Source organism: Cetorhinus maximus, chromosome 7 (assembly GCF_964194155.1).
Source record: "Cetorhinus maximus chromosome 7, sCetMax3.hap1.1, whole genome shotgun sequence".
Lineage (NCBI taxonomy): Eukaryota > Metazoa > Chordata > Chondrichthyes > Lamniformes > Cetorhinidae > Cetorhinus > Cetorhinus maximus.
Genome location: NC_135885.1, coordinates 112,769,163 through 112,788,272, shown reverse-complemented (window position 1 = coordinate 112,788,272; position 19,110 = coordinate 112,769,163). Strand labels below are relative to the sequence as shown.

General features: G+C 45.9%; 1 protein-coding gene across 1 annotated transcript in view; it reads left to right on the top strand.

Moving 5' to 3' along the window:
• The window catches only part of LOC144682985 (glypican-6-like), a 1,097,394-nt gene that overhangs the window by 991,648 nt on the left and 86,636 nt on the right, over nucleotides 1–19,110 (top strand). Inside the window, exon 6 of the mRNA XM_078545918.1 lies at nucleotides 7,376–7,519. Coding sequence (XP_078402044.1) covers nucleotides 7,376–7,519 — 144 coding nt within the window. The remainder of the gene's footprint in view (nucleotides 1–7,375; nucleotides 7,520–19,110) is intronic.

Below are 19,110 nucleotides of genomic sequence, written 5' to 3'. Positions count from 1 at the left end.
TGATGACTGCACAATGCTCAGCACTATTCACAGCTCCTCAGATATTGGGACGAAAAGTGGCAAGTAACATTGATGTCGCACAAGTGCCAGGCAATGATCATCTCCAACAAGAGAGAATCTAACCATCTCCCTTGACATTCAATGGCATTACCATCACTGAATCCCCCACTATCAACATCCTGGGAGTTACCATTGGCCAGAAACTTAACTGAACATGCTACATAAATGTTGTGGCTACAAGAGCAGTTCAGAGGCCAGGACATCTATAATGAGTAATTCACCTGATTCCACCATCTACAAGGCACAAATCAGGAGCATGATGGAATACTCTCCACTTGACTGGGTGAGTGTGGCCCCAACAACATTCAAGAAGTTCCATACCTTCCAGAACAAAGCAGCCCACTTGATCAACACCCTATCCACGACCTTAAAACATTCACGCCCTCCCGCACCGATGCAGAACGGTGTGTACCATTTACAAGATGCACTGCAGCAACTCACCGAGGCTTCTTCGACAGCATCTTCTAAACCCCTATAAGGATGAGGAAAGCAGATGCATGGGAAACTCCCCTCCAAGCCACACGCCTTCCTGACTTTGAAATATATCGCCGCTCCTTTACTGTCACTGAGTCAAAATCCTGGAACTCCCTTCCTAATAGCACTCTGAGTGTACCTACACCACATGGACTGAAGTGTTCAAGTAGACAGCTCACCACCACCTTCTCAAGGGCAATCAGGATGGACAACAAATTGTTGGCCTAGCCAGCGACATCCACAACTCATGAATAAAAAAAAGTAAGACTCTGGAATGAATTGGACATGAGGATTGGTAGAGGAATGCCTGGTGAACCAATGAGCTGCAGGTGAGGAAGGTGAATTAGGAGCAGGCTACTCTATCATAGGGCAGTGAAGTGAGCAGCAACCTCAGCAGATGCAACCCCCAGGTCAGGAGAAGGCCAGAGGAGCACAAAGAGGGGCTGCAAGGGAAAGAAGGCGCAATCCAAGACATCCAAGGCAGAATTTTACTGCCCCGTCGAGGCGGGGTTGGGGCTGTAAAATGCGGCGAGCCCATTGACTTTGGGGGGACCGTAAAACCCCACCAGCAGGAGAGGTTGTAAAATTCAGCCCCTGGTGTACTTTCCAAGCGTCAGCAAGCTGCAAATGACAGAGTGCCAGAGCCATAGGAGACTGTGTGCTACACAACATAACGATACAGTAAAAAGCAATCTGGAACTGGATGAAGAGGAGAACCTGGAATATCAATCTTCCTCAGGGGGGAAGAAGAAGAAGAGGAAGAAAAGGACACAGGTGCTGCTTCAGAGGAGCCCGGAGCCCATGCATTGGAGGAGGACAGAGGAAGACGTTCAGAGCTCACAGCGATAGACCGGCTGGCATGGCTGCAAGGGCCGTGGCTAATTCAGCAGCATTTCACTTGAACGACTCACAGCCTTTATGACAGGTGACTCTGTAATGATCACCTTCCATCAGAGAGAGAAATCATCCAGAAGTCACAGTTATTTGAATAATCTCATTGCCACCCAAATGATTGAAAATCGGGTCTCCACTGTCAACGGTCTCCCCAACACAGACCCAAACACCACAGCAAACTCAGCCCCTCTGCATCAACCCCACCCCCCCACTTATTCCAGCATGACGTCCACATGTGTTGTAGCAATCTTCAGTCATGCTCCCTGTTCAATTGTACCCGTATTCTAGGGTTGCTGATGTCTCAGTGATGCAACTGACCACTTTGACATGTTAAGGAGAACTATGGGCACTCTGTATAAACCAGCATAAACACGAGCTGGGCAGACTGAGTTCGAGACATGTCACCCAGGTGTCGCTTGCCATTCAGCTTTCCAGACCTTAACAGACCATTGAATCACTTACTGCACTGCACCCACATCCACTGGTCACCCACTGGGTGCTGACCTCCATTGTCACCTCCATCCATGCTCTCTTTGTTTTTCTAGGCAGATTTCTTCTTCCAGACGCCAGGAACAAAAGATCTCTCCTGTTGGACACTGCATCCGGTAAAGCCTCAAGGGAGGCATCTGAAGCTTGTGGTGCCACCCAGGGAGGCCAGTGCTGGCACTCTGAGGTCTCTGCTGCTCCATCGTATCAGTGAATGGCAAGCCTCGTCACACTGTTTTGCCTTTGCAGAAAGCCTTTCGTAACTGGTTCCCGTCTCCAGGCCACTCCCAGTACCTCCACTTAACTGCCAAACTCAACCCCATACCTTTTAGGCCCTTTGCTTTTCAAAATGGTGTTGCTTCACTCATGCATCACGATGTTGGGACCCACAAATGAGCCAGGTGTTTGGTTCCCAAACTCGGCTGAAAATTCAGCCCATGATCTCATTTAAATATGTAAAATTCTTAAGGGACTGGACAGGGTAGATGCTGGGACGATGTTTGCTGTGGCTGGGGACTCTAGAAATAGGGGCCACATTATCAGAATAACAGGCCAGCTATTTAGGACTGAAATGAGGAGAAATTTCCTCACTCAAAGGGTTGTATATCTTTGGATTTCTGTGTCCTGAGAGAGAGCTGTGGATGCTCATTCATTGAGTGCTTTCAGGTCAAAGATTGATCGACTTGGATACTAAGGGAACCAGGGGATTTGAGGATAATGAGGGAAAGTTGAGTTCAGGTAAAAGATCAGCCTTGATCTTGTTGAATAGTGGAATAGACTCGAAGGGCCAAATGACTTACTCCAGCTCCTATCTTTTATGCACATTCATTCTTAACAAGTGTTCACATCCAAATTTCACATCATGACAGCTTTATAGGCCATTAGGGAGTGCTAAGTAGAGAGAGAATGCACATATTCCCAATTATAAAGAAGAGAAATTAATATTCAGTGTCCCCTCAAGCCCAATTTTCAACCCTCTTCAAAGGTATTTACAATATAATACTGACAGATGTCCTGGGCCGATTATCTTCCTTTGGGAAAGGAAACATGACCAGGGACACAAACCAAAAGGGAAAAATAGAAAAGTATTTTTCAAAAAGCAAATGGTGATGTTTTGAATATTCAGCCCATGCAGTGTTCTCTACATGTTTAGTTCAAACAAGTTACGATAAAACCTGTCCTTCAGTTTCACTTGATTAAATTCAACTCAAATCCTTCAGACTTTCCTGACAAGACAATTATAATATTTACACACGTGTCAGTGAAGCAACACTAGGAAGAAATTCCAAATATCAAGGAGCAAAATGAAAATAATTGTAGTCAGCCATTGATGGAAAATTCCAAATTGAATTATACATCTTAACAGCAGATGTAGCATGATAACTAACTAAATGTGAAAATAGTGCCTGATTCCTTCTCTGCTTTTTTGATGATAGTTCTGTGAAATCAGTTTCTTTACCCTGCTGGTAAAGCTGTCTTCTTTATCCTGGAGGAGAATTGCTGCCACCAATGACTGTCACCAATCTGGCTATTTTCCATCCGCCTCAAACCCATTGCTTTGCATCTGTACTGTAATTGGAGTAATTTCCAAATGACTTATCTTCTCCACAACAGTAAAGAACTGGTCAAAGGAAACATTTATTTAAAGATTGAGGAAAGAATACAATTGTGCTGATTATATGCATACATGGGTGTGTGGCTCGTGGTTTTTTCTTATTCATTCAAGGGATGTGGGCGTCGCTGGCTAGGCCAGCATTTATTGCCCATCCCTAATTGCCCTTGAGAAGGTGGTGGTGAGCTGCCTTCTTGAATCATGCAGTCCATGTGGTGTAGGTACCCCCACAGCACTGTTAGGGAGGGAGTTCCAGAATTTTGACCAAGTACAGTGAAGGCAATGTTTTTCCAAGTCAGTGACTTGGAGGGGATTTTCCAGGTGGTCATGTTGCCATGCATCTGCTGCTCTTGCCCTTCTAGATGGCAGTGGCCGTGGGTTTGGAATGTACTGCCTTGGTGAGTTCCTGCAGTGCATTTTGTAAATGGTACACGTTGCTTGCCAATGTGCGTTGGTGATGGAGGGAGTGAATGCTGGTACATGCAAATAAGAAAAAAGGTCTCACTTGGGCCAGATTCTTACATTTTTAATGAGCAATTTAAAGTTTATCAGCAGCTTGTAAGTAGTTCTGAAAATTAAACTTTCAATTTTTGGTCTACCTTTGCCTTCAGTTTCACTACCTTCTTTCTTTGTACCTTCTTTCCTACCTCACCGACTCACTTCTCATCTGTAATCAAAGCTGTCTTCTGTTCCTATTGGGGATTTGCTTGCTCTGATTAAAAGGTTGTGAAAGTGTCTTGAAAGGCATTTCATCCTGTTTATAACTGGAAATGTCTGTGATTACAAGGTAATTAACTGGATTAAATTATCACATCAATGTGCCTGTATTTACTGAAATCCTGTTCACTTCTCTGTCAAACTAAAATTAAGGATATTTAAATATTGAAAGAATTTTAGCTGAATTAATTATAGTGTCAGCTGCAACAAAATCTTTCTCAATGACCAATTTTGCTGTGATTTGTCAGTGCTTTGGAAAAGGAATTCTTGGAACAGAAGTTTGTGGAAGCTGCCTATGGAGGCATTAAAACGCTTTTAAAGTTTAGTGACTTGATTTGACAAATGAATTTATCTGAGTTCTGGTTAGGTTCTAGTTAGCAAGCAGTGATTAATTGGGATAGCATTTACCTGGCATAGCACTTGTCTGAACTATTCATGTTGTAACTTTTGTGTCATGAAACACTGCTCACGGTGGCACTTTATTTGATGCATTGGTAGAACAAACACGCTAAGCTACTGTTTATTCATTGAAGTGTGTTCCTCCCATGGCTAAGAAGCCTGATCCACTGGTATTAATTAACAGCAGAAATTGAATACAAACATTACATTTTTTTTCATTAAGAATTGGTTCCTGATTTTGGCTGCATTGGTTGCAAGAAGGTTCAGGAAGGAAACTTGATGCTTCCCCCCAGAGGAAGGGAAAAGGCAGAGTGAGGCCTGGATTTTCATCCATGAGGCGGGCACCGGCAGTCAGGAAAATTCCTGGCTTGGCCTGCTCCCATTGGGAGAAAGTGCCCACAAAGGGGTGGGTTGGTTGGATGCAGGATGGACTTAGGCAGGCAGTTTGGAGGCAGCCACTGGTGCAGCTGGGTACAGAGGCAGGCCCAACTCAGTGCTGTGGGACTTTGTTGCAGTTAAAATAAAAACATAAAGGCCCTCCAGCGCTTACCCCTCACCCTGACACACCATTTTTAAAGGGCTCCTGAGTTATTCCAACTCGGTGAAAATCCGGGCATGAAAGCCATCACTAAATTCCTGTCATGGGCTTCCTTAAGCACAATAACCTTGCGTATATACCTGATGACAAGCCATCCACTCACATCTCCAGTGCAGTCATGTGTGACTTGGAAAGTCTAAGAATAAAAGGGGAAGAAAAATAACCTGAATAAGAAGAACTTGTTCCTCAGAACATACATCTCTATTACCTTAATCAGCGCTGCTCATCTTTGCCTGCCCTCAATAACAGATGAGTGCAGAATAATATATGCATTAAAAGAAGCTCAAGATACCTAATCAGTTCAGTTTTACATTGCATCTACTTTAGATGGGATTTTTAAAAAAAATAAAGGACAAAATAATGAAACCGCCATGCAACTGACCATCCGGGAAATGTAGACATAGGACTTAGGGGCAGGAGTAGGCCATTCGGCCCTTCAAGCCTGCTCTGCCATTCGATACGATCATGGCCAATCTGATTCTGGTCTCAACTCCACTTTCCTGTCTGCCGCCCATAATCCTTGGCTCCTTTGACTATCAAAGATCTATCTAACTCAACCTTGAATAAATTCAGTAACCCAGCCTCCACTGCTTTCTGGGGAAGAGATTCGACAGGCTAACGACCCTCTGAGAGAAAGAAGTTCTCCTCAGCTCCATCTTAAGAGGGAGACCTCTTATTCTTAAACTGTGTCCCCTAATTCTAGTCTCCCCCACAAGAGGAATCATGCTCCTGGTATCTGCCCTGTCATGTCCCCTCAGAACCTTATGTTTCAATAAGATCAACTCTCCTTCAGTGTGCTCCAATATACTCCAATAGGTATAGTCCCAACCAAAAGAACTATAGAAAAATTACGGTGCAGAAAGAGGCCATTCAGCCCATCGTGTCTGCACCGGCCAAAAAGAGAAAAAGAAACTAGCTGCTTATTTTAATCCCACTTTCCAGCACCTGGTCTGTAGCCTTGCAGGTTACAGTGCTTCAGATGCAGATCCAGGTACCTTTTAAATGAATTGAGCATTTCAGCCTCAACCACCAGCTTAGGCAGTGAGTTCCTGATGCCCATCCCCCATCATTAGGTGAAAATACTTTTCCTCATGTCTCCTCTAATCCTCTGCCAACCACCTTAAATCTATGTCCCTTGGTAATTGACCCCTCAGGTAGGGGAAACAAGTCTTTCCTGTCTATCCTATCTAAGCCCCTCATAATTTTTTACTACTCAATTAGGTCACCCATTAGCCTCCTCTGTTTTAAGGAAAACAACCCTAGCCTATCCAGCCTCTCCTCATTGCTGCAATTTTCAAGCCCTGGCAACATTTTTGTCAATCTCCTCTGCACTCTGTCCAAAGCAATTATGTCTTTCCTGTAAAGTGGTGACCAGAATTGTACACAAAATTCCAGCTGTGGCCTAACCAGCGTTTTATACAGTTCCATCAATATATCCCTGCTTTTGTATTCAATACCTAACCCAATAAAGGAAAGCACCCCATATGCTTTCTTGACCACCTTGTCCACCTGCCCTGCCACCTTCAAGGACCTATGGACATGCACTCAAAGATCTCTCACTTCCTCAACCCTCTCAATAACTTCTCGTTTATTGAGTATTCCCTTGTTTTGTTTGCCCTCCCCAAATGCATTACCTCACACTTTACAACTTTTCTTCATACGACTGTCTTACACCGTTTTGTGTTCCAGCAATTGTGGCTGACAGCTTAGTTGCAAGTGTAAAGCCAAGTATCTGGTGATCTGGCAGTGATGGTTAGTCAACTGTCAATCCTGTGGTAAGTAAATATGTCCAGCTCGCCTAATGATGATACTCACCTCTGGAATCTAAAGTTCTGAAGGATGCTGCTCATAGAACTTCAGAGAATTCAAATTTGAGCTTTCAACGCAGAGTCCAAGGTCAGCATTTTATCTGAAAATTTACTGGATCACTGGCCTTTTGACTAGATCTATCTCCATATGTCTCAGCAATAAACATACATAACATCATTTATTTTGGGTGAATTCTTAATGAAAATGAAACAGGTCACATAAAACTCACTCAGTGACCAGGTTTCTTGAGGCGCTGCTTTAGCAAAAATAATTGGGTAAACTGAGATAAGCAATTTGAAACATTTCTATTTGTTTAATTATTGCAGGTTTTTCAAGGATGTGGCCAGCCGAAACCAATGCAACCTGGGCGTAAGTCACGCTCCATTTCAGAAAATTTTAACATAAGGTTCAGGCCCTACAGCCCTGAGGAGCGTCCGACCACTGCAGCTGGCACAAACCTGGACAGGCTGGTGAGTATTCATTCACCTGCCTTTTCTGACAGCTTCCTCTGTGTATTAGTTGTGGAAAATTATGTTATTATTTTCCTCTCTGCATTTCAGATTACTGTCAATTATTACTCCCACTCAACAGACAGGTGGTCGAAGTCAGAAGGTGGCCATTTTGAGAATCCATTAAAGAGATCCTCAGCTGCAGTCAGGGATAAATTGTTTTGAAATAAAGACAGAAAGTGCTGGAAAAACTCAGCAGGTCTGGCAGCATGTGGATAGAGAAACAGAGTTAACGGCCAGCATCTTCCGGTCGGTGAACGGGGGCGGGGCCTGCTCGCTGATGCGTAAAATGACGTGGGGTGATGCCATGCGTGCATCCCGACGTCACCCCGCATCATTTAGAATGTCAGTTCGGCAGACGCGCATCTGACTTGGATGCACTCCCGCCGACCTGTCAGAGGCTTATTAAGGCCATTAAAAAACCAATTGAACTCATTAATGGACCTACCCATCCAACCTTAAGGTTGGCGGGCAGGCCGGAAGCCCAGGCGGGCTTGTGAAAAAACATGAAACCTCATCCACGGTCAGGATGAGGTTTCGTGAGTGATTTAAAAAATGCAGAATATTTTACAATAAAAGCTATGGACATGTCCCAACTCATGTGAGTGTCACAGGAGGGGACATGGCAGGGAAATTTTTTTCTAATCTTTATTCAAAGTTTCAAATCGGAGCCGATCTCCCTGAGGCAGCACTTTGCCTCAGAGAGATATGTGCACTCTTTTGTGTGCATGCGTGAAAGAGCACGCTCCCGGCTGAGGGAATCGCCCACTGCCTGCACAGGGAGCGCATAGCGCTTCCTGGTGCACGTCATGCTGGATGGGCCTTAATTGGCCCGCCCATGTAAAATGATGGTGCGCCCCCAAGTGATCGGAAGCCCGCCCACTCGAGCCCGCTCCCGCACTTCCCCCAAGACGGGGGGAAAATGTTGCTTAACATTTTGAGTCCAATATGTCTCTTCTTCGGAACTGAAGAAGACAATTTTTGAGGAGGTAACAAGAAGGGCCCATGAGGAGTGCATTTGATGTCATCTATATGGATTTTAGCAAAGCTTTTGGTAAGGTTCCACATTGCAGACTGGTCATGAAAGTAAAAGCCAATGGGAGTCAATGGCAAGTTGGATCCAAAATTGGTTCAGAGGCAGGAAGCAAAGGATAATGTTGGATGGGTGACTGGAAGGCTGTTTCTAATGGGGTTCTGCAGGGCTCATGATCACTTGCTTTTTGTGTTATATATCAGTGATTTGGAGAATTGTAGAAGTATGATTAAGAAGTTTGCAGACAATACCAAAATTGGCCATGTGTTTGATAATGAAAAAGAAAGTTGTAGACTGCAAAAAAAGTATCAATGGACTAGTCAAGAAGATGGAACAGTGGCAAATGGAGTTCAGTCTAGAGAAGTGTGAGGTAATGAATTTGGGAAAGGTTACAAAGCAAGGGAATACATGAGAAATGGTATGATACTGAGTCGTGTTTAGAAACAGGGGGACCTTGGAGGGCATGTCCACAGATCCCTGAAAATGGTTGAGCAGGGAGATAAGGTGATCAAGAAGACATACGGAATATCTGCCTTTATTAGTAGAGGTATAGAATATAAGAGCTGGAAGGGTATGTCGGAACTGTTAAAACACAAGTTAGGCCATAGCTAGAATACTGGGTAGAATGTTCCCCCCATCGGGGTGGTTGTGCGGGGGCGGCGGGAACCCAATCGGCGCCCCCGATCGGGTCCGCATTGCCATTTTACATGGGCAGGCCACTTAAGGCCCGCCCAGCGTGATGCGCACCCAAAAGCGCTGTACACTCCCTGTGTGGGCGGGTGGGGTTTCCTGAGTTGGGAATGCGCTCATTCGCACATGTGTGTGAAAGAGCACAGAAATCTCCTTGAGGCACAGAGGTGCCTCAGGGAGATTAGTTTCAAGTTTTAACAGTTCAATAAAGTGTTTAAAAGATATTTTCATGGCATGTCCCCTTATGTGAAACTGTCACATGAGCTGGGACATGTGCATTAATTTCAATAAAAATTTTTGAGAAAATTTAAATCCAGTTCATAGATGAGGTTCCATGAAAAATGCAAAGGCCGCCTGGGCTCTTCGCCTGCCTGCCAACCTTAAGGTTGGACGGGCAGCTCTGTTAATTATTTTAATTGTTAGTTAAATGTGCTTAATAGGCCTTTGACAGCTTGATGGGCACACAGCCGAGTCAGCTGCCCGCCCGCCAAACTGAAAATTTAAATGACGCGCAATGACGTTGGGACCCATGCCCAACGTCACCCCGAGTCATTTTACGCCTCGGCGAGTGGGCCCCACCCCCGCTCGCTGAGCCGAAGATTCTCCCCACTGTGTGCACTTCTCGTCACCACACTATCGGAAAAATGTTATTGTACTGGAGAGGGTACAGAGAAGGTTTACGGGGGCGTTGCCTGGATTGGAGAATTTTAGTTCTGAGGAAAGATTGGATAAGTTAGGGTTGTTTTCTGTGGAACAGAGGAGGCTGAGGGGGGGATCTAATTGAAGTGTATAAAATTATGAAGGGTCTAGAAAGAGTGGATTTGATGGCGCTATTCCTCTCAGTTGAGAGGTTCGTAAGTAAGGGGCGTAGATTCAGGGTAAGTGGAATGAGGTTTAGAGGGGATTCAGCAGGAATATTTTTCACCCAGACAAGGGTAGGGATCTAGAACTTATTGCTTCAAAGAGTAGTAGAAGCAGAAACCCTCATAACATTTATAAAGTACCTGGACTTGAAGTGCCATGATCTACATGGCTATGGACCAAGAACCAGAAAATGGGATTAGGCTGGATGGCTACTTGTTGGCTGGTGTGGACAAAACGGGCAGAACAGCCCCTTTCTGTGCTGTAAATTTCCACCCATGATACGATTTTTGGTTAAATGGGAAAGAAAATCATTGACTGCATTGTTTGTCAATAATAAACTGGGGATTACCTTTTGATAAATTTGAAGTAATTACATATTGACTGTTAGTGCTTCAGCAGACACCCTAGTGATTTCAAATGTTCATCATGGATTGCTTGGCACCATGGTTTATCTAAGCGCATTGATGAGATCACTCTTGAGTATTCAAAATTCATATACTAAGGCTTGGAAAAAATTTAACTTTATATTACACTTGTGTTGCAGACAGGTAGGGGTTTAATTTAAACAACCCTGATACCTCCTCTCACCACCCATCTGTAAACAGAAAGGTATTTTGATTTTGATTTCCCCCTTTATAAATGGTGATGTATTTCCCAACCCCTCAGTTTTGGTGTTATCTAATTTATATTCATAACCCCACAGCAAATTCAAGATAGGGTCAACTCAGAGGGGTAGTTTATTCGCCCACACTCAAACATAAGAGGTGGGAGTTTCACAATGTACCCCCCTTTTTCGCTCATACAATAAAAGTGGGCCGGAGAGGTGCAATAAAGAAAGAAAGATTTAAAGGGCAAAGATCACAGAATAAAGAATTATTGTTTCCCATGATTCCAGAGTCCAGAATCAAAGTCCAATGGTATATTCTATCACAGAGGTTGGCAGATTGAAGACTGATGCTGGATAATTCACTCTTCCAGTAGAGATGACTTCCATGATAGGATTGGTATGTAGAGATGAATTAGCCTTTAGGCGATGGTATAGAATTTCAGAAGTCCCAGTAGAAATAGTGTAGGTGGGGACCAGGCATTCACCCGGACCGAGCCCTTGTTCTGAGCTGCTGCTTGCTAGATGGAAGATGGCAGACTGATTGGCAGTACAGCAAGTTAATGTAACTGGTTCTCCCATCTAGTGGGGGAGGGGGGTGTCATATGACTCCCACCTTTCCAATTTGGCTTTGACAAAGGATGTATATTCCTTTGTCTGGATTTCTGAGATTGTTAATGTTTCAACCATTAAGAAGTTGAAAATAGGTTGCAGGGCCCTTTGTCCTAGCAGACTAGTAGTCTCCATTGACCAGGTCTGGTTTAGGAAATGTGGATTGACTTGGAATAATTCCCTTTGAATTTGGTTCCTGCGGCTCACGGGGGCGTCAACTTCTCCGATACTACCAGAAAGCTCCTTTTGTTTGAAAGTCATAGCCAGACATGGCTTCAGTCATTTAAAAGTTAATGCCCAGTTTTTAGTATTTTAGGAAGTAGCCATGATGATATCTATATATTTCATTAAAATATAGTATTACATTACATTTGTATGATTACATTACATCTTCCATTACATTTGAATGATATAATACTCATTACACAGAACACAAAAGTTGCTTTGTTGTATTTGACATCCATCCTTAACCAATCCAATGCACTAAGACATTCTGAAACTGCCATTTTAAGTCCTGTGTTGGAAGGAACAGTTATAGATGGCTGGGTAAGCTATGGAAGATCACCCCATCCTGTTACCTTCTTTTGAGTTGATATGTAACGTACATTTGAAATAATTGAGAAGTGATAGATGCTGACCATTTCATTATTGCAGCTTTGGACACCATTTAAAGTCAGTGCAAAATTCCTTTTCTAAGAAAGCAGTGCATAGCAGGGTGGCAATGCAGCTCCTTCATTTACTTTACAGCACAAGTGACTACTACTCCCATATAATGCTACCTAAAATTTGTTTGAGTTAGGAATTTGAACTAATACTGCCATGAAAACTAACTGTAAATGATGCAATTGCTACAACATGTTGGGTTGGTGGAGGGAGGATTGGGAACTGTTCTTTTTAGCTCTATCCATTTTGTGGATGTCTTATCCTATATTGCTCAGCAACTGCTAGGAGGAGCATGAAGCTGTAAAATTGGAATATCCCTGCCACTTGGAGAATACTTGGCCTTATCTCACTGCTTCCCCACAGCCCTGTAGTTGAGATTGAGAACTCGTGGTGAATCTCAATAGTTCCCATCAAACCTGCAACCCTGCATATTATTTCTGCAGTAACCACTATCAGTCACACCGAGCTTTCAAATGTTGAGCATATTGGAGCCAACACAGTTTCCAACACACATGGCCCATCTGCACAAATATTGCCAGCAGTTCCCAATATTATAGCTCAGGCAGAGGAAAGAAAGCTTTTAGACGTTCCCAGACATGGGAACAAGCTAACCATGGAGGCTCAGCTCAAATCCCTGTCAGGCGGTGGGGGTGGGGTGGGAGGGAGGGGTTTGGGGGGAGTGTGGCAGGGGCAATGTAGTGGAAGCTGAAAAATTGGATTCCTGTCTGCATAATATGACAGTGGGTCATGTGCTCCAGCCCGTCGTGGCGGGTCGTCATTCCACCAGAGGCCGGCATAAAACCGTTTTGCATCCCATTAATAGGATGCAGATGAAGGCCTGACTAGAATCGTTTCCCCCGCCCAATCATCTGTGCTGCCAGCGGGGTTTCACACCAGTCCAAAATACTTCTGGACCAACATGGTGTGCAAATGTCGGACTTGCCTGGAAGAAGGCCTGGGGCAGCTTGCGGAGGTCAGAAGGGAAGATAGGGGCCCCCAGCATCCAGACCCTGGAATACCATGTGCAGCAGTGGGTAGGTGGAGCATCAACCACATGGACCTTCTAGGCACAGCAGCTTCCAGGAGGTGGGTGTAATCAGAGCAGCTTCTTCCAGGAGCTCTTCAAGCTGCAGGCGGACAGCTTCAGGAGGTACTGTTAGGTGGTGATGGTCTGTGCAGAGAGGGAGAGTAGACGGAGAGGAATGAAGAGGTAAAGTGGGCGTGGAGGCCTAGAGGGGGGCAAGGGAGGTTCGGGGTGGTAAGGGAAAAAGAGATGCTGCGGGGGACGTTGAACAAGTGAGTTAGTATGGAGTGGGAGGGTGGGATGGGCAGTGCTGGAGTGCAGGCATGGGGAGCAGTGTGCAGGTGTGAACAGGCATGGGGGCATTGTGCACCTGGGGGGGAAGAAGAGAAAGGGGTTCAGAGCAAGGGATCTGTACTGTCAATTGGGGAGTCCTGGGGGGCAGTGGGGGCTGGTAGTGTGGGAGGGTGAGGGTTCGGTGATGGTGGGTGAAGGGGCACTGAGGGTTGTTGGATGGTTGCGGAAGGTGAGGTGGATTCTGGGAGTTGGTAGAATGAGGGCAGGCATGCCTATAGTAGTTGGGGGGAAGTGGGATCTTCAGGAAGGTAGGGGACTTCAACATTTACCTGCACGGGACGGAGGGTGATGGGCGAGAGTTGAAGGGTTATGGCGGGGAGGTTGAATGTTGCACCTGGGGGTTCAATGGCTATGGGAGGGAGGGGTAAAGGTATTGGACTCTACATCGAATATTACTTGCACCATGGCTGCTTGCAACAATTAACAGCCTTGTGGTGGAGATTTCGAGATGCTGCATGGCAGGGAGTTGGGTCATTGGGGGTGGGTAGATATGCAGGTCATCTGAACTGGACAACTGAAGAGGAACCCCAGCATGTAGTATTTACAATGCTAGGGCCTTGGGACAGATGAGAGTGTGAAGGGAAAAGGCTCAGTGTGGGTGGGAGACCTCTTGCACATGGCTCGTAATGACCCTGGCAAAGACCTTTGCCTTCCTGCATATGCCTGATTCCAGGGTACATAGACCCAGCCTGGGGTATCCCACGGTACATGTTGCGGGGTGGGGTGAATGTGCACAGGCATAGGCCATGGGGCAGCAGCTCCCTCTGCGATCACAGAGGACGAAGCTGAAGGGGTCACAGGCAAGGTGGATTCAGAAGGGCCTGACACACTCGGAGAGTCCCAAGTGCAAGTCCCAGGGGTGCCCAAATGTGGCTGCTGCCCCTTTTGGGTACCCGAGGATCCCTGCCTGAGTCCTTGAGGGTTAAGGGCACCTGGAGGGAGGTTGGGGTACCCCATCCCACTCTCATGTAGCCACTGCAAAAGCCTACCCATGACTACAGTGATGGAGTGCAGGTCTCTGCACATCTCAGCAGAATCTGCTGGACCAGGTTCTCCACCACCATCCCCATAGAGACCTCCATATGTGCACAGGTCAGAACCACTTGATCAGAGAGCTGGCGGACGGACTCCTCTGCCTCACATGCCACTCTGTTGAGGGCCTCACTCACCTCTGCCTGATGTTCCCTCGCCTCTTGCTGCCTCTCCAGCATCCCATGGAAGGCCGATTCCAAAGGCTCGTCATCTGGTGCGAACCTCACAGATGCCTCTTCCGTAGTCATCCTCCAAGTGCCGGTGAGCTTGGCTGACCCTGCTGTGGACATGTGTCCATGCAGTGACCATCAGAATTTGAGACCCTCACTGAACTACATCCAGTACCCACCGAGGTGTGTGTCTCTGCGCTGGTGGAGGACACAGGTGACTGCTGTGATGCCTCTACAGGTGCACTTTCTTCCTCCTCCCCAATGTCCTCAGTCCTTTGTGAGCTGCTGCGCGTGCTGAATAGCTTATCCTCTGGCCTTGCCCTCTTCCTGCTTGCACCTGTAATTGAGAAAGGAGGAAACGAGTGACTGCATGAGCTGCCTCCAACATGGAGGAATGCGTGACCTTTAGGTTTCTCTGCACAGATCCTTAAGGCTGAAGGCCACAAGCCCATCTCTGCATCTCAGCAGGTTCACCCAGGTTCCTCCCGTGCCAGCTGGGCTTCCCGCTCCTCAAAGTCCATCAGGCTGTTGATGTCTGGCTGGCGGTTTCCCACCTTCTCCCTCTCCTATTGTGCCTTAGCTTTTCCTATGCAAAGTGAGATGAGGGGGTTGAGAGCTATTGGGATTCATGTGTCTCATTCATGCTTCCAGTCTTACAAATAACTCACTGGGTTGTGTGCCATGTGATTGATGCACTGCAGGTTGTCCACAAGGGTTCTGGAGCAGCACCCTCCAGAGCGGTGAACATGCAGATACTAGGCTAAGGCTCACAGAGGCTTGTCATTAGTGGTGCTTGCTGGTACCCTCAATGCCTGAGCCCCTTCCCCTATCGCCTCTCCCCTACCCCCCCCAGACAACATGTGAGCTGTTTGTGTGGAAGGATCAGGGACTCACAATGGCCTGTCCACCTGCACCTAGGTGGACTGCAGTGGGGCTGTGAGGCATCACCTTGTTACGTTGCCACTGAGGCCCATGTCCCCTCTACCATTCAGTAAGTTGATGAGAGCAGTTGAGGGTTCACTTACCCTGGCGGAGCGGATGAGGTCATTCATGTGTTTCCTGCATTGCAGAGCATTATTCTGGTGGAGGCCCTGGGCACTGACCATCATTGAGACTTTCTCCCATGTGGGGTTCATCTGTCAGCTCAGCCTCCTCCTCCTGTCATCTGGGAGGACACTCCTCCTGGCCTCAACTTCATTCAGCAGGATGTCCAGGGAGACGTCACTAAATCTGGGATTGGAGCTCCCTGTGATCTTCAGGCCATCTCCTCCTTCAGCGCTGCATAGCTTGATGTCTGAACACCTTTTAAATATGGTGCCCTGATATGATGGCGGGGCATGCGCCTTCCAGCCCTCCCTGCCATGTGAAACGTCAGAAACCCCTAACAGCATAATTAATGAGGTTGGCATTGCGCGATTTGGTGCAAATTCCCACCGGCCACTGCGATGGAAAGATTCCTCGTTCCTGCCCCCACCACGGGACTTGGTCCCGGAATGGAAAATTCTGCCCAGTGTATATAAAACCATAGTGCATGAGTAATTGTTTCAGGTGCCGACTGGGCAGTTATTGGGTTTAGTTGTGAGGCTGGTAGTGAGCAAACAGGTATATTTTTGTGGGAGCCAAGCACTTGCATATACCATTCTTAAGGAACTTGGTAAGTGTAGATATCTATGATAACTCTGCAGTATTTTATTGTAATTAAGAGTTCCTGTTGAGTCTTTTCGCAAAAGAAGCAAAAGCGACATGAGGGAAAACTTTTTCACACAGTGAGCGGTTAAGGCCTGCAATGCAGGTGGAGGCAGGTTCAATCGAATCGTTCAAAAAGGAACTAGACTGTTACCTGGAAAGGAAGAATATGCAGGGTTACGGGAAGAAGGCAGGGGAATGGAACTAGGTGAATTGCTCATTTGGAGAGCTGGTGCAGACATAATGGGCTGAATGGACTCCTGCGCTGTAAGAATTTTGTGATTCTGTGATTCATTGCAGGGAAGTATACTTAATCACAGTGATAGAGAACTTTTGTTTGAGGATTATTTTATTTTAATGTTGCCCTGTCATTAATTTGAAATAACTATTTTACTATTTTACAGAGTGTTTCGCAGAGTTTATGTCTTCAATGTTTTCATTTCTGTAATTCATATGTCACTGAATATTTATTTCCTGTTTGTCAGGTTGACTCAGTTGGTAATACTGGACTGGATTTTAACATGCATGCGCTTGTGAATTTGGTTATTAGTGGAGGGCTTAAACCTGCAGAATTCACAGCGCATCAGGATACCTGCTCCAACCCTCTGACTTTCACATTTCACTGCAGTGCGTTAGGTTGTGTGTGAGCAACCCCATCGGGGGAGACAGTCTGCTACTTAAGATATGTTAATGGCTCAATTAGAGTGAGACTGACATGGGTTTTTAACTGTAAGTCCATGGGTTTCCTGGGCTTTCTGGGTCACAGGGGCTTTTGAGAAGACTGAATATATGTCGGGGAAATTTGCCAATAGGTATTTGGTACTCACAGCTGCTTTCTTACCTGCCTTTCGGAAAGGGTTGGTTCACAGTTCTTGTGCTGAGAGGTCTACTTCTGCTCCTATTTCGTATGTTCGTCGCTCTCCATACTTTGGAGGTTTATTCAATAGTTTGGAGGTTTGAGGGTCTGTTCTGCACATTAAAGTTCTGATTAATCAGACCAGCATGGGTGGCACTTACACTGCCTTAGATTGGACCTCAGGTGATGACCAAGATGGCCATCAGCAGCAGTAGTGACAGCAACACCAACTGTGGCACCAGCAACAGCCTGCTGCTCACAGACCAGTAGCTCTGTAGGAGAGAGGGGATCAGCAGAGAGGGAGAGCTTTCTGGAAGCCATTACCAGCACGAAGGATCTACAGACAGAGGATAAGCTGCCCTGGCATGTCTAAACACCAGTCTCAGGACGTTCAAGGTGTTGTATGAAGTGGTGGCAGATATTTCCAGCCAGCTGGAACAAGATGTGCTGCCATCAAAACCTGGTGGTTATGCTTCACCAATTGTTATTAAAGTCATCACTAGCCTCAACATCTTCAGCTCTGGATCCTTCCAGGGCTCTGCCAGAGACATTTGCAGCATCTCAAGGTCGGGGGCCCACGAATAAGACAGGTGCCTCATGGCTCATTTGCCAGGGGTGCCAATTATGTCAACTTTGCCTGTGATTGCGCCGGTTGGAATGAGTGGGTTCTCACATTTGGGGCTCTTGCTGGCCTCCCACAGTGCAGTTTATCATCAACTGCACGCATACGGCAATGAAGGCATCTTGAGATCAATCAGAATTGTTCATCAGCTGTACGAGCTTCCAAACCATCAATGTGCTGTTGGTGTGCGACTAAAAAGATTTTTATTCAGGTGTGAGCAAGATTCGCAGGCAACTGTCATGATGCATAAGCAGACTTATTGCCTAGGTGCTTGGAGGCAAGGGATCACTTGAAACATGGCTGATGAGTCCTCTCAGAAACCTGAGGAATGAGGCCCAGAGATGATACCATGGATGACATATAACCACCAGATGCACTCCAGGTATCTGGAAGCACCCTTCAGTAGGCATTAGAGCCAGGGTCTCCAGAATGCTTGAAGTTTGCTGTGCTCTGTACAATATTGCCCAGCAGTGAGGTTTGGACCTGCAGGAAGAACAAGACACAGATCACAGGAAGCTTTTCGGAGGATTCTGAGGAGGAGGATGAGGAGGAAGTGAGGAGGAGGAAGATAATGAGATGCAAGGTAATGCAGGCAATGCAGCATCAGTGGTGCACATTGTCGCTCAGGATGCCAGGGGTGGCCTGATTATTGCAAGAATCACTGATTCCACCTATCTAATAGCCACATGCAAAAGCCACTTTTATACCTCACCCTCCCACCCCCATGCCACTAATGGAAAGCAAACAAGCATCTGTTTTGTAGTGATAAAAACAAAAAACTGTGGATGCTGGAAATCCAAAACAAAAACAGAATTACCTGGAAAAATTTTCCAGGTAATTCTGTTTTTGATCTGTTTTGTAGACCCTCATTGACCACCTTTAATTTATTTCTTCTTATTCATGATAAAACAACCAAAGAGGCCACTAGCTATCCAGCAACCATACAAACATATGAATTAAAAGCAGGAGTAGGCCACTCAGCTCCTCAAACCTGCTCTGCCATTCAATAAGATCATGGTTGATCTGATTGTAACCTGAACTCCACATTCCCAATAACCGTTCACCACCTTGCTTATCAAGAATCTATCTACGCTGCTTTAGAAATATTCAAAGACTCTGCTTCCACCATCTTTTGAGGAAGAGAGTTCCAAAGACACTCTACCCTCTGAGAGAAAAAAAATTCTTCTCATCTCTGTCTTAAATGGGTGACCCTTTATTTTTAAACAGTGACCTCTAGTTCTAGATTCTCACACAAGAGGAAACATCCTTTCCACATCCATCCTGTCAAGACACCTCAGGGTCTTATATGTTTTAATCAAGTCACCTCTTATTCTTCTAAACT